Source organism: Teleopsis dalmanni, chromosome 2 (genome assembly GCF_002237135.1).
Source record: "Teleopsis dalmanni isolate 2A chromosome 2, ASM223713v2, whole genome shotgun sequence".
Classification (NCBI taxonomy): Eukaryota; Metazoa; Arthropoda; class Insecta; order Diptera; family Diopsidae; genus Teleopsis; species Teleopsis dalmanni.
In genome coordinates this window covers 91388670-91405588 of record NC_051847.1, presented here as the reverse complement: position 1 = coordinate 91405588, position 16919 = coordinate 91388670, and the positions used below count along the sequence as shown (strand labels likewise).

At 32.6% G+C, this 16919-nt stretch overlaps 1 protein-coding gene across 1 annotated transcript; it reads left to right on the top strand.

Annotated features, from left to right (window-relative positions):
• The first annotated feature begins 825 nt into the window (after positions 1-825).
• On the top strand, positions 826-16592 carry LOC119681929 (flocculation protein FLO11). Its single transcript, XM_038095242.1, has 5 exons — positions 826-872; positions 11148-14713; positions 14776-14943; positions 14999-15273; positions 15341-16592. Exons 2-5 carry the CDS (start codon positions 11156-11158, stop codon positions 16263-16265), a joined length of 4926 nt encoding a protein of 1641 aa, XP_037951170.1. The 5' UTR covers positions 826-872; positions 11148-11155; the 3' UTR covers positions 16266-16592.
• Positions 16593-16919: the final 327 nt, after the last annotated feature.

Genomic DNA, 16919 nt, shown 5'->3' with positions numbered 1-16919 from the left:
AGTTTAAGTCTTTAAATGAAATTTAGTGATCATAAAGCGGTTTATTTGCATAAGTAACCGCAGCTGCCTGCAGTATTTTTACTCGGATTCAATTTACAAACACTTGAGCCTTTTGTAGTTATGAGGCATAATTACAATGCAGGCCATTGAGAAGTCAATAGACTCCAAGTAAAATGCGAGTACAAGTTCAACGGCTCCAGAGCAGCGCTGCTTTGGACGTTGGGTACTGAGGAAAATGAACTTTTGCAACTCCAACTTCAGGGCAGCCGCGGTGCTTCATTCTGCTCTAATTACCCAAGCATCAGTCAAGAATGCACAAGAGTGCAAGCGTTTTGCTATTTAAACAAAAACGTAATTTCAGTTTAAATTGTAGCTTTGCGAACGAAAAACAACTAAAACAATGGAATCAGCAAAGCATTGCGAAATATCTCCAAAACTGGAGGTGTTGCCGCTCTGCGCTGAAAACCCACAAATGCCACAGGTGCGCGCATTACTTATGCATCTTCAAGTACAATATTTGGTCAGTCTTGGCTTCAATTTATTAACATTTGCCATTTCATTATTTAGACATGAAGGCGCTCGTATTTGCGATCTTCAAATAGTTTCTTTACTGCAAATTGCTTTATTTTAATTTAGTTTACATGCAATCAAAATAATGGATTTCTGCCCAATATTCAATTGTTTGGAGGCATTCACTATGGAATGCCTTTCAACACAAGTTGCCTTGAGCTTTTTCCATATTTCTTACTTTTAGATTTAAATTTAATCACAATCTTTTTTAACGTATTTACAGTCTTGTTAATGTCTTGAATTATTTTCTTTTTGCAGATTTCGAAAAAATCTCTGTAAGCGGCTCAACTGGTAAATTTATGGTAAGTTTTCGAATGATTGACAATTTCCGTACAAAATAAATCTCAACGTGGCATTAAGCATGTACCAGGCACACTTAACGCCTTGCCGGATGCAAATAAATCTCAAGTAAAATTATTTTTTTTTATTAAAAACCACAAATTCGATTGATAAAAGTTTAAACTTTAAAGCAATCACCGCCAATGTCAACACTCCTCTCTCAACACCCCGGATTTTTAATCTTATTTCGCCGCGAAGTTTACACTTTATGTTTCGAAACTTACATAATTCATGTATGTTTACTTTTTTATTTTGTGATCTATTGTGGTTTCAAATGCCCCAATTGTTAAATTTTCGATTTTATTTGATAAAATTTTAATCCTATTAACAGCACGACAAACGCCATCATTACGCATTTAATCCTATTAACCTTGAACGTTGCATATATGGCAAACCCCCTGAGCAGTTGAAACGAGTAATACTTTTTAGACAAGCTATGATCATATTTGAAAATTAATTTGAGATTAAGGATATTACTACTGAAATAGGTATTAAAAAAATATAAAATTAATAGTGATTAATTTTACAGTTACAAATTTTGGAGACAGACATCCGCCCACAAATCAAATAAATGCGATTTATTATCTCAAAACCTTTTTGGTATGGCACACCTAAAAAAACGAAAAAGGATTATAAATGCTTTAATAATATAAACTAGTTCTAATAATAAATCATATCTGTATATGATCCATTCTTTTGCAAATAAGCGGATTTTGACAAAAATTGACTTCAACACCTTCAATTTGGCGAAATTAATTTTAACAAAAAAAAAAAATTAATTCTTTTTTTATTATTATAACTTTTTATTATTTTATTAGATTATAATATTAATCAATTAAATATTAATCAAAATATTTAATCAAATAAAAAATTTGCCGTTGTATGGTTAGTGAAATTTCAATAAATTAACTAAATTTTTGTTCTTGTCTTTTCTTTTCATTTCAAACCCTTTTATTTAATAAAAAATTTTTGTGAAATAAAAAGACATACCTAGAAAAAAAACTGTGATTACTTTCTTAAGCGATACAAACTCATGAGATGTAAATAATTTTAAAAATCTGGCTGGGTGTTTCAACGGTATTATCATATAAAATAATTCTGGCCACGAAATTCATATTCAAACCATCTGTAAGCTTGTCTATAATAATTTGCCCTTGCTGTCATTGCAAATTTTTCTATTTCATTCGCCATAATTATTATCACTATACTTTGTTGCCAAGAACGCCATACTTTTCTATTTTCGAGAACCAATACTTTTTCGTATTGTATAAGTCAAAGAATGCAGTTTTTCGAAAAAAACCTCTCTTCATACTTAAGAAGAAACATGCTAGATCCATTACGTAATTTGTACCATATATATTTAAAATATATATTTTAAATAAATATAATATATTTAAAATGTGGTTTTATATAATGTAGACACCTATATACAACTAATAACAGGTTAAGTAGCTGTCACTGCGACACGATTATCTTTATTGGTCTGTTTTATCACTAGAGTTAATTTATGATATATATGTACAAAAATGAATGGAAAATTCGTGCAGCCAATATTCACATCTAGCTATTGGATCCGTGGGCTTAGCCCCCACTAAGCTATATGTACACAATGACCAAGAGATAAAATATAAATAAATGAAATAGGTATATAGTATAAAAGTAGAAGAAACATTAAATATAAGAGCCCTCTACAACCCTCTACAATCACAAAAGTTTCGCTCAAATATTTATTATTCATCATACTTAACAAAAAAGCATGATTCTTACATTCAAACTCATATTTTTGAGCAAGATTACCTGTACAAGAACATGTTAATTCTTAGTATCTAGTCAGATTGTAGAGCACATATAGTCATTTAAGTGGATGAGAGGTCGAATTTTCAAATGGTACTACTTTTCATTGTAAAATCTTATATCGGGCACACATTTAGGTCGTCATTTTTTTGTAACTTTAATTTTAATTTATTAATTAAAATTAATAGATTTGAAAGTAATTAATCAATTTAATTATAAAATGAAAAAACATTTCAAAATATTTCTATCACGTGCTATAGCTCTTAGTTTAGTGAAAGATTTGCCCGATTATCTGTTGATTATCCTTCTTCATGTAGTCTTTGGTCGACCGCGATTTCTTCTTCCTTGCAGATTCTATTCTAGAGCGGCATGTGCGATTTTACTGAAGGGTTTACATAAAGTGTGTCCTAACCATCATTACTTTATTTTTAAGATTTGTTTGTTCTTGTTCTGTCATAGCCCTGTTTCAATATCTATTCCATGTTGAAGAAGTAATGTGTTCTTAAACTGACTAAAGGATAAGAGCTAAGACTTAAATAAGTAATAGTTAAAACTTCAAATTTCTCTAATTTAGATAACTGTTTCTAAATTCAAAATTTGGTACACACATATCTACAGTAGGTTAGCTTAGACTATAACGACAATCCCTATGGGATTCACTAAGGCCTATTTTCCCATTGTGTTACCGTATATAGAGAAAAATCATGATTTACAACCATTTAGAACCTTTGGCGAAGCTTAAAATGTGGTTTATTAGAAGTTTTTGTAATTGATTGAGATCTTCAAGAAATGTGGTTCTTTAAGTGTTCAGTCGCCGCGTACATGAGTTGGGTAAAACCAGAGTAGATGAGAGGTACTTTCATCGTCTTTCCCACGGCTGTGACAGGTATGATTAAAAGGAACTTTCAATCTTCTAGCATAGTTCTCTTGTCATAGTTCTCTCTGATCTGTAAGTAAACCTATCATAAGACTAATATCTCTACGGGGTATCTGAGCGAGAATATTGGATTTCCTCTTAGTGGAAAGTGGCCAGATGGCATTCAGACGCCTGTAGACTCATATCTGCAGTAAGGAAACATATATAGTATTTTACATATATAATACACTATATAGTATATAGTTTATTATTTATAGTGCTTTAGGTTTGCTATCACAGCTTTGCTACTTTTATATATAAACTTTCCTATTACTGATGCTAAGAACTGCACTGGAATGTACACTGTACTCGAATGCTCCAGAAGCCTCCGGTTTGATGTTCTGGATCTACTTGTCAACTGTGATTTATTACTGTCTTTGGAATTTCTCTATTTTCAACAAAAACAAACCAAGCACACTTTCGGATGAAGACTAGGCCAAAACGCTGGTTACGATAGCAACAACATGACGTGTTTACAATAACATTGCAATGACACATTACAAACCACACTCAAGTGATTTCATTAACAAAAATTAATCATTTAAATTTTATTTGGAGTCAGATACTTTTTACCATGTATCTGGTTTCGCATTTCTTAATTAAAACATATGTTAAAGTCTCAATGACTTATACTGAAGTAGCAATAACTTTCAATTCCCAAATCAGTTAAAAATCGTGTTTAATAAAATATTTTGTCATAATTTCACTTTCGTTATGAAAGTATCTCTAACATTAAATAAATTTTAATTCAGAGCAGAGTGCGATAATGTAAAGTCATTGTGAAAACGAAAACGAAAACGTATCTAGACAAGTGCCCCGTCGCAAGTATCTTTAACGTTTAATGTTTATTACACTTTTCATTGTTTCTTCTTGTTTTTATTGTAATTACACTTGATTTGGCATGCTTTGACTAATGTTTCGTTGTTATCGGACTGCTCCGTAATAATGTATCTAGATACTTAAGAAGTTGAGTAGTAATAATAATCTTTAGTAGGAAGTAAAAACAATGTCAAAAGGGCAATATTATGGTTTGTTTATGGAAGTAATGTATTGTTTTACTTTCTTTTGTCTGCTGGAAAGTATCTTATCTATTTCAGCGTAAAAAAATCTAAGATACTTGAAAGCAATGTACCGTATCTGTAGTAGTTTCTTGACGTTTCTTGGGTTGATTGAACGCAATTTATTATTTATTACAATTTTTAAATTTTCAAATTTTTGTACCTTTTGATTGGATTTTTTTTCTCTGTTTTGGTTGGCAAAGAAAAGTGGCTGTGAAGAGAAATAATTTAGTTAAATTTTCGAAATCACTTTTGCTTTCGTTTAACCCATTTCTTGACTGCAACTGTTGCTAGTACATCGGCAATCGGCATCAGCGATACGGTGTGGTGTGGTGTTTGCGGTTTTCAGTTGCTGCGATGCCGTTTTTGCTGCTGAAACTAGTAAATATCGTGCATATATGCACAATTACAGTGAAAAGTCGTATGTGCAATGCGATTTTTACGTGGTCAGCCGCAGTAAAACCGCAACTATCCACAATACTGCAAAAGTGAAAATGAAAGTAATTTTGCTTTTACGGATTGCTTAGCTGGAAGCAAAGGCCATTATTGCACCAGTGACGTCGTCACTTTACCTTTCATTTAAGCGATAAAAACGATATCTGCATATCACTTGATCAAGTCGAATGTGATGCAATTCTGCCTAAGTATTTGTAATTTTACTTTTTTAATTAACATTGATTGAAAATTAAGTAGAAATTAATTTTAAAAGTGTTAGAATAAGTAAAGTAAACAAAGATCGATCGGTTTATGAGTCATCAAAAATTTACAACATTAGAAAGTTAGAAACTCGATTCATGTTTCAAATTAAATGTTAAAAAAAAATAAAATAAAATAAAATAAAATAAAATATATTATTTACTAATTTCTATTTGAGCCAGTGCACTTGAGCACTTTTACTCCTTCTTAACTCGAGGTATTTTTAAAAACCCTCCTTACGCCTTGACTAAATTATTGTTTATCACTTCATCAGACTAAGCAATAATTGATCTCAGATCTGCATACCTCCCCGGGGAGCCTGTAAACATTCTGAGATTTGATAACGCGGTGTTAGTAAGTCTGTCAGTTTTCGCAAATAATTTCAGGGCTCCATCCTTTATGTATTTCTTGATCGGATCAATCTTGAAGTCCCTGAGGATGTCATTCGTTCTAATGTACCATGATACTTTGAAAAGTCTTTTCAGAACCTGGCTTTGTGCAATTTCTAGCTGACGAATAGTAGTGTTTGAAGCTTTGCTAAAAGCTATATAACCATATAGAAGTGAAGGACGAATTCTTTGGATATATAATAGTTTCCTGTTCTTAGCATTGAGATTTTCATTTCTGAATACAAGTTGAAAGTGATGAAGAATTTTGGCACAGCTAATTCTTTTCAGTTCAAACTATAATAAAATTGTTATAATATTATAATATAATAACTTTAATTATAATAAAAATTTTATAATAATAATAATGTAATAATAACATATTAATTATAATATAATTAATATAATAAATAGTGATAAGAATTAACTATAATTTAATTATTTTTTACGTTAAAGCACTAAATGCAATTATATTGTTTAGTTAAGTATTTTATAGTGTTAAATTTGACATTGTAAAACTACTACATAAATAGTTACCATTAATTCACAAGTTCGATAAAATTTTAAAGTTTATAGAAAGCTAAGGTTTGAGTGGCCACCTTATTTACCAAAGCCCACTTAAGAACAAATAATGACCCAAGGTGATACTAAGAATGAAGACGTTGCTTATATATAGCAGACCAAGAGATCACCAAAAACTGTTGTAAAGTTCAAAACAGTCGAAAAGAGCAATACTCTCTAATAAATGTAAACCAATCTGACAAGTCAATTAATTTAGTTTCCTTGACCTTAATTTTGAAGGCTAATGTTTATATCAAATTAATTACTACAAAATTTTTTTAACAAAGGGAGATCGGTTTGTGTGCTGTTAGGTAGCACTTTTGCCACTATTTGCTGGTATTCCACCATGCTAGCATTTATATTTGCTATTTGTTTTATACTTCTTCAGTGGTTTTAGCACTTTTTTGATGATTTGATGATTTGAGCATGGATCAAATCACCTGCAAGAAAAGAGATTTACTTCGTTATTGATAAAATTAATTGTAATTAATTATATTTAATAGAATAACTAAGACGCAGTACAATATTTCAAATATATTTTAAGATTACTTTAGTAAATGGTGTTGAGGAATTTTTTGAATCAAAATAAAGATTGACAAAATTTAATAAATTTGAATTGAATTAATAAAATAAATTATGCTTTTTGAACTTACACCAATTGCGTTCCCGTATTACAGATATAGTAGAGTAAAAATATAGAGATAGATCTTTTTTTTTAATTTTATTTGAATTAATTTAAAAATTTTGGTTTTTCAATTTTTATCAAATGCCTTCCGATAAAATATATATTTCTTAGTAAACAATCAGCTATTGACTTAAATACTTCGTGGTCCTGAGTGAACTGTCATCTATGTTAAAATCAACATATGTTTGTGAACTTACACGTCCCGGAGAATTCTTATGCAACTAAAAAAAAACATTACGTACAGTATAGCTTGTGACATGTGACACCATCCTCTTGAAACTCATATCTTTCGTTTTACGGCAAAACAAAAAGGATTTTCATGTACTTCTAATATTAATAATTGACTGTTTTTTGAAATAAGTCACACCTGTCTTTTAAAAAAAATATTATGGCTACCAGTGTATTTATACACAGACTATTTGTGGTTACACAGGTCTTTTAATAATTACTTGTAGATTTTTGCTGCCCCATATAAGACAATCTTATTTGGTGACATATCCAGTAACTGAAATATGAAACATAAAATTAAATCAAACAATGCGAAAATTGGTTATTATCATTATAATAAGTTTTCATGATTTTTGCATGTTCAGTGGTTGTTAAACGATATATATGACAAGCTGACAAACCGTAAATTAAAGATATGATGGTTTGATTTGTAGTTCTACTAATCATATTCTACTCACACCGTGCTGCAAAATTAGGATCACAAAACATAAACCTCTGTATAGTCTATAATCCCTAAAATATATTAAAATTTTTAATTGGTTGATTGGTTTTGGGAGTGGCAAAACGACCTCTGCTGGTTAAGTAGCGCATAAGGGTCATTTTCATAAAAATAACAATGCTTACTAAATATTTAACAAATTACTTTAAATATTGTAAAAATATTTTCATATCAATAAAAAAAAGCCATATTTCTGAAGTCCAAGAAAAGAGTTACATTTTCACGTCTCCACTTGCAAAAATTCCATATTTACTTCACCATGGTTCGTTGGTTAAATTGATCAAATACTATGCTCTAGTAGGTGAAGCAACTAAGATACGTACATGCACATATGTTATAAGAAATTTATTGCAACAATTGTGAAAACATCTGAAATGTGTACTCATATGTTTATATATATGTATCTATACATATATATATGTATCCGTTATAAAAATTGAAAAGAAAACTCTGAGCAAAAGTGAGGAACAATTGATTCTTAAAGCGAATGGCTTCGTTGATAATATGAATTTAGCACAAATTCGTAATGGAAAGAGTTAGTATGAAGTTAAAAATTTTTTTATTTTACTAAATTTATGTAAAAAATAATGTGCATATTAAATCATAATTTTTATCTCTGATATATAAGTATTAACAACACAATAACTATAAGAAAACAGAAATGGTTATAAAAAAAATGACTTAATCAGAGATTATGTTATATCTGACTTAGCATAGACAGTTTAGACAAAAGCTGTGAAGAAGAAGAAGAAAAATATAATATAATAGTAAGAAAAACAAGAACTATTATTACTTTGATCTTTGGTTTTAACGTAATATACAGATATGTGACCTTGTTTTTTCAGTTGAAATGAAATAAGTTTAACCAATAATTATTGATAATCTAATAAAAAGCTGTACTAAATGAATAAAAAACTACTATATATTTTCATTGTATAATGAACTTATCTTTGATTGTTCTTTAATCAAATATCAATTTTTTAAACATTTTAGAGAATCATTTTGTTATTTCTCAAAAAAATATAGTAATAATAGATAGATACTAGATAGGTAGCAAAATATTTGTTTTTCACAATATCTTGAATATTTAATTAACTGAAATTATTTTAAAGGAAACAGTTCATATGGGTCATATTAGTATTGTAACCACTAATTAACTTCTAAAGTGTCCTTTACACAGCATCGCTCGCTGTCAGTGATCGATGATGTGTAAAGGGCTCTTAAGGGAGGTTATAAGTAAAAAAACCAAACAATTGTTGAAGTTGTGAATATAATACAAGTGATTTATATAAATATATAAAATTTGTACTTAAACCTGAAACTTCATTTATATATAATTAATATAGGTTTTTCAAAAACACTGAAAAGTATGTTTTACTTTATATTAAAAAATTTCATAACTAACCTAACCATAACTAAGAAATACGAGAAACTACTCTTTTAATTATTTTTCGATAAAACGATTGATCACTTCATCTGAATCAACTGTAATATCCCATTGAATCGAAATTATGTCATGCGCACTTAGTCTTTCCATTTGCATTTCTTGATAGAAATTTTATTCTCTTTTAAAGAAGAATATGATAGATCATATATTTGTTGTAATTAGTAGAATAACCAAAATCTAAGTAAGGACATATTTCATTGATGGAAAATAAATTTCATCACCCTAACGATTTCAGAACCTCAATAGATGTATCAGATTATAAATTATACTAGATTTCTACTGCAAGCAACGATATTTTATGGTCAATGTATTAAGACACATTTACCTCATTGATTTAATTCAGAGGATGCTTCAATTTCTCGAGCATCTCCTGTACTGCAATATTCATTTCATTACAAATGTTTTCTCCATTATTTTAGTAAATGGATAATGTTTGAAAGAGATTGGGTGCTGAGATAAAGAACTTTTATTTTGAATCAACTAAGAGCAGGATAAATATAGGGTTTTGAATTTATTATATATGTTGGAGATAATTATGGTACTTTCTTATTCTTGAAGATAAGCTAATTATAATGTATGGTATACATTAAATTTTCGTTCTTTTTATTACATGAAGGCACGCAAGTACACAAACATAAATAGATAGAGCAAAATCATTATTAAAATTAAAAGTAAATTAATTAAGGTTCTTTTAAAATATTTAATAAATACTAGATTAGAAAATTGACATCTAAAAAAAATAAACTTAAAACTAATTAAAAATACTCCTATCATATTTCTTAGTTTCTTTCTGTCCCACGCCTCAGTCATATTACATATTTGAACGGATTAGGATGTATATCAATAACACTGTCACCGTAATCTTTGTGGACAAAATCTTAAATCTTAAGTACTTATATTACTTAAAAAAGTGAATAATATTATCATTAACCAGTAATCGAAAAATGATCACTCTTTACTTGTGATCATTTTCAAAATACTACTTCTAAAGATCGCTTAACTTATTTCGAAAAAAACTATATTTTATCGAAGTAAGTTTAACACCTTAACTTTGGAAGGAATCTACCTTGAAAGTCATTTCTTTTTATTTTGAGCATGAATGGTGCAAGATATATTAATGGGGAAAACCAAAGAACCTACTAGACTTATAGAAAGTACCACAAGAATTATGAATCGTAAAAATTGGTTCAGAAATGTGGTTTGATACTCTAACTATGGTTCGGCAGTGATTTAGTCCAATAACACTGAAAAATGGGAAATTACGATTCCTGAGTTTGAAGTTCCAACCCTTTCCTTGTCCCACTTTTATAAGCCACTGAATGTGAACGCAATCTAACAACGATTTTACAACAATTTTATTTTATTTATGCAAAAAATTAAATAAAATTATGAAGTGTTGACATTAGAGTAACTAAGATGATTAATTGAGTGCTGTAATTGGAATTCTTTAAACGTTCAAGATTTATTAGTAAATGATGCAAATACTGTTTCAAATACTCACAAGAATTTTACCTTTCAATTCAGAATAATTATGTTTGTGACTAATTGAACCTAATCGTATGAATTATTTCTAATTAAACAAAAGAAATATGATTAAATTCTCAATACATTTTATTGTCTTCAATATCAGAAATATACATTCCTCTTCTCATAAACGTAAGCAAATGGTAATTACAAACTCGACAAGGTGAACTTGTCATGATAAAGCCAAGTAGTTCACGCCTTAAAATTTTTCTAATTAATTCATTACAAACAAATATAAAACAATACCGTAAACATCGTCTTAATTGTTGTCTAAAGAAACTGAATTAATACAACGTTATTAGCTATGAATCAGAACTGTAAAATAGCAATTAGAAGTCGCCATAACTTTCCAATCTCAATAAATCGGATTATTTTTTATTTGCATGTACAATCCATTTTAAAAAATATTACAAAGTAAAATAACAATTCCTCCCCTCTTTGCAGGCCTCACAATGAATCAACGACAGCTTAATATTTTTGCCGCAATTGGGCTTCTTCTACTTTCAACTCTGTATTCAATTGATGCAGCAGAAAAATGGTCTCGTCAATTGGAAGCAACTGGTCCCGGTGATGCAAGCTCATTCGATTGGGTACCAGTTACACAACCAGCTTTAGCACCCACCGCTGAGTCCGCAGATGCCAATTTGAAGGATCGGTCTGCAAATGCTCGTGTATTGACTTATTCTCAATCGTTTCCACCGAATCCACGTTTCGGAGAATTACAAAAGCATCATAACAGTCCGTTGTCGCAACAGCATCCTTTTGATTATCCTTATCAGTTCCAACGATTTAGTAATGCACCACAAGCATTGCCTCTACGACAATCAGCACCGATAGCTGCTCCATTGAAAGGTAGTCCACTTAAATCTCAGGAACCTACATCACAGTCATTTTTCAGTTTCGAAATGCCATATCATGGAGACAACAATCGTCCTACTGGTAGCTCGCCTACTCTACAAACCGGCTACCAAATTCAGCACACTTTTGGCGGTGGCGCACATGCTACGCTCTTTAGTTCGCCGCTCTACAATCAGCAACCAGTATTTCCATCGGAATTTCATCCCACACAACAAAAGCCCTTACAACAACAATTACAACAGAAGCCACTGCATCAACAGAATTATATAGAAGATACTTTACCAATCAAAAATCTCTTTAAAGAATCGAAACCATTAGCAACACAGCCGCCCTTGCAAAGTGTTGCACCACAAGTTTTTCCGTCTAACCCTGCACAGGAACCAGGTTTCGATATAAACACTCCTTCCACTTTCCAATTGCAGTCGCAATACCAACAAACAGCACCAGCTTCGGGTCATGGTGCTGCTCCTGCAGCAGCTGCTGCACCACAGCAACAAGAAGTACAGCTGTTATATGTGCCTTATGACACTCTCTATAATCAGCAGCAAGGACAAAATAATCAACCTCAGAATCAAGGACTTCCAGTAAACAAATACAATGTTAACCCGGGTCTGCCAGCAGTAAATCCATACCAAATAAATCAATTTTATACTCCTGAACCTCTCACCCAACAAGGACCCAATTATTATGGCACGAGTACAACTAGTCGTCCACTGACCACGTCGTCAAGGCCCGCTAATATTTTCGAAAACTTTTTAAGTCCACAATACACAACACCAAAGCCAAAGCCGAAAGCTCATCAACCTCCACTTGCCATGTTTTTAGCGAAAAATTCTGTCCGTACAACGCAGTCTGATGTTGTGTCCATGCTACGTAATGCAAATACCATTGCTGTAATTGATGCACCAGCAAAACAAATACCTGAAATATTTGTTGGACCAGCTGGTATGCCTACGCCCGAGGGCTTTGTTAAATTTGATTTACCCTATTTATCGCAACTGAATCAAAAGCGAGATCTACGTGATGTACCATTCTTTGTTGCTCCCCTAAGCTACCGCACGCCAAATGGTTTCAACAAAATCCTGCTACCGGAGCCACATGTTGGGTCTATTGTTGTTAATAGAGCAAGGGAAAATATAGCACAGGAACTTACTCCACAATTCCCACAAGCACAACCTCAAATTTCCCAACCTCAACATGCTGGTCTAGTATACAATTTGCCAAACCAAAATGAGATTGGACAATATCAAACCACAACCCAACGACTACGTCCGAATGGACAACGTATAAAAACAGTTTCGCCAATTAAGGACAATTTTGCCAATGTTTTACCCAGTCTAAACAGTGAAAACCAATATGAAATAACTACGCAGCGTTCTACTTTACCACCTTCTCGAGGAAATAAGTTTTCATACTTCGCTAATCAAGATGTAATACAAGAAGTGACATCACCAAAAATAACAAAACAGGAACGTCATAAAAAGAAGCGACCACAAAATGTTCAAATTGTTCAACCTGCATTCACACAAACAATCACGAATCCCTACGCTCAATTCCAGCCTGCACCGAACCAGATAATAAATGACGAATATTTCAAGTCTCAGTCCTATAAGCCATCCTCGACCACATCTACTAGTACAACGTCCACAACAACAACAACTACATCTACGACCGAAGCATCTCCAACGTTATTCAATTATAACACCAGTCCACAGGTTGAATTCCAAAGCGCCATTGGACAATTATATCATGACGTCAACTCACCGCCAAACGTTGAGCAATATGTGCCACGATTCACGACAAGACCACCACCAGTGACAACAGCTGAAGAAGAGTATCGCATGAAGCAATATTTCCGACAACAAGATGCATTCCGTAATCGCCCGAAAATTGTCAATCCAACAACTTCACCATTGGAGCAAGTTCAATATGAACAAACTTTCGATCCCACCACAACACAGAAATCAATTCCTTCTAAGCATCGTGTTACTGTTTACACACCAACAACTACTCAATCTTCCTCGGTAGATGATACATTAAATACATTGCCACCACAAAAAATAAACGATGTTCAGAGCGGAGTGGAAAAAGAAATACCTTTAAATCATCGTCCATCGTACATACAAAATGAAGTAAGTGAAGGACCCGTAGAGTTCGATCCAAATCCTTATCAGCTGCCCTCCGAGTTGCCACCACTTACACCAAACTTACCAGGACTTGTTAATAATCTTCAGGAAAAAAATAAACAAATTCCAGTTGAACAAATTGTTACAACAACACCTGACTATGAAGCAGAACAACCCACACGCCCCTCCCGTCGTCCGCTTAACCGTGTACGCAAGCCCGTTATTTCAAAAGTTACATCATCAGTTTCATATTCTGAGTCAGAATATTCAACAAGACGTCCATCATTACGCACCAGACGTCCATACGGCTCTCGAGGTTCCGCATCTTCAACAACACCAGCATCTGTAGATAATGAACCCACTTCAACTACAACTCGCCGTCCATCAGCAGCTCGTAATCCCTTAATACGTAATCCAAACCGTGTACGTTATCAACCTACACCGGAAGAACGTCAAACTTTGCGACTAAAACCAAAGAAACACCACAGTAGTTCCAAGAAGACAGCAGGCAAGGAAAACAATGAGGATCTTGAATATCAACGAGATGTACTCAACCAGAATTATCCAGTTTTCCGTCCAGCCACTTCCCGTAAAACAAGTAGTCCGACAGCGATACCAACAACTTATATCAACCCAACAACAGAGTCGTCCGCTTCAGAGTCACAGCAAGTATATACAGTAACACCAAGTAACAATATTGAGAGTGAACAAGGATTCCCAGCAGGATTGTTAGAACCAATGCAAATAGCACAGCAATATAATCAATTTTCAAAGGATAATTATGGTCCAGGCTATTTCCCAAATCAAGAAGATCTTAACCCCACTGAACCTGCATATAGAAATGAAATTAGTCCAGTTTATACTACAGTACAAACTACTACACCGACTACAACTACCACAACGACAGAAGAGCCTATAACGACCACCACAAGACGTTCGCCTTTCATACGCAGAAATTATCCCCGACTACGTACCACAACAGAATCGCCAGCAACAACAACACAAGCCCCTGAAGAGAAACCATCGGTAAGTTCTATAACATTCAAGTAAACTAAAAATGTAATATATAACTAATTACTTCAAATTAGATAAGACCACGATTGCCACCAAGAAAAGTCGTCAAAGTACGAACACGTACACGTCGTCCTTTGCATCCTGCATCCTCTACCGTAAATCCTGAAGAAGAAGTTGAACAAGAACCCAAAAATGCTTACCGTAAAGTAAACCGATACAACCAAGATTTGTATGACAGCGATGTAAGTATAAGAAAGATGAATTGCGCTGTAGCCCACTAATCCAATGTCTTTTCAGACTGCAAAACGTCGCTATAAAAACCAATTTCATTTGGATGGCCAAGAATCTCAATGGTCGCCATCTGTGAAAATTGCGAGTAGCAGCAACTTTAAACCAGTAAATCCAAAATCACGGGATCAATATGAACACAAATTTGAGAATGAACCGGAAATCGTAACAGCCGATTCAGTATCTGCCGAAAAGGAACCAGATGTATACGAGGTCAAAGTCTCTGCTGATCTTGGCTCACAATCAACTGGCTCTAAAGCATCAATTAAGGCACCAAATTTGAAGTGAGTTCTCAATAACGAAAGAAATCGAATTCTTAGCATTATATATACCATATATAATTCTTTCTAGGCCAGAAAAATCGTTCGCTGAACTTCTTGAAGAAGTGATGGGAAAGGCTCCCGAGGAATCACCACTTGACGAAGATACAAGCAATAAATCGATTGATAATAGCTCATTTTTCGAATCTCAGAAAACGACAGTTGGCAATCGACTAAATAGACGAGGAAAATGGAAGAAAATTAAAATTCCATCTTCCCAAAACAATGAAAGCTTTGAAACAGCGGAGTCTCAAAATCTAGGTTCTCAACTATTGAATTCGTTATACGTGGGTGACAAAGAAAAGGTAGCACCTGATTTTAACAGTGAAACGACAACTGCAATTACGCCCACCACAGAAATCTTAAGTACATCAACTCTCACAACAACAACACCAAAGCCACAAGCAACTGCACATGAATACGAAGTAACGACAGCAAAGCAAAACGAACTCACAACCACTGCAAGCACATTTACAATGGATGAATTTGCTTTTGATGATCTGAGAACTACAACGCCTATACCACTAGAAACAACAACGATAGACAGTGCGACGCGTAGAGTAGATGAAGAAGACTTAACTAGTGCAGACGATTTAGAGTCACAACCTAGTCTATTCTCTGAAGTGCGAAAACAGTTGCATGATTTGTTCGCTATCGAAGAAAATGAAGACCAAGCGGCGACAGCGGCTCTAGCTGCAGTGGGTAAACGTCGGCAAGAGTACACAAGCATAAAGAGGACAAAGCCGGAATCTACAACCACAACGCCAACAGAAGAAAGTCCGTCTACCACGTTGGGTACTGCTGTTGAAGATAAAAAAGAATTTCACAAAGATTTAATGGAGCACGCAGTTTACGCAACTTCCACTTCTACACAAGTTACATCCGAAACAGAAATCTGCTATAGAGGGCGATGCATACGTTCAGAGGATTTGCCAAAAAATCACAAATTAAATTAAGAACCAATTAGGTGTAGACGTAGATATCAAAACTCAATGCGGACAAATCATTTAATGATTTTTTTTTGTAGTACGGAAAAGAGATTGTGATAAAATACACTGAGAATTTTTTTACAAAATTAATTTTTGCAATAAGCCCGAACTCTTTTCTCAAAACCAACCGCTTTTCCGGTTTTTCCCTACTTAACCTCAATGTACTGATTTGAGTCATGGCTTTACTTCCTACAAGTAAATACTTTCTAGCTTTGTATTTAACCAATTTTTCTGAATTGTTTGTACTAAAGTAGCTTTAAAATAAACTTATATATTAACTAGTTTAAATTTCGATTTAAAATACAATTAAATTAGTAACAAAATAAAATATATTTAAAATTTATATTAAATATTATTTTAAATTTCTTGTAAGCAAACGATAAACAATTAATACGAAAAATGTTATAAACATATAAATTTAAAATTAGATTATTAGTTAATTTAAAAATAGTTTTACGATTTTTATATTTAAGTTTGTATATTATTAAATCATTAATATAACAAAAATAAAAATTAAATTAAACATGGCTGTGTGATTTATTTCAAAGTTTCCGGATACCAAGAATAACATACGTATAGAGATTCTTAATCGCAAATCCTAAAGCTTCAACATTTTATAAT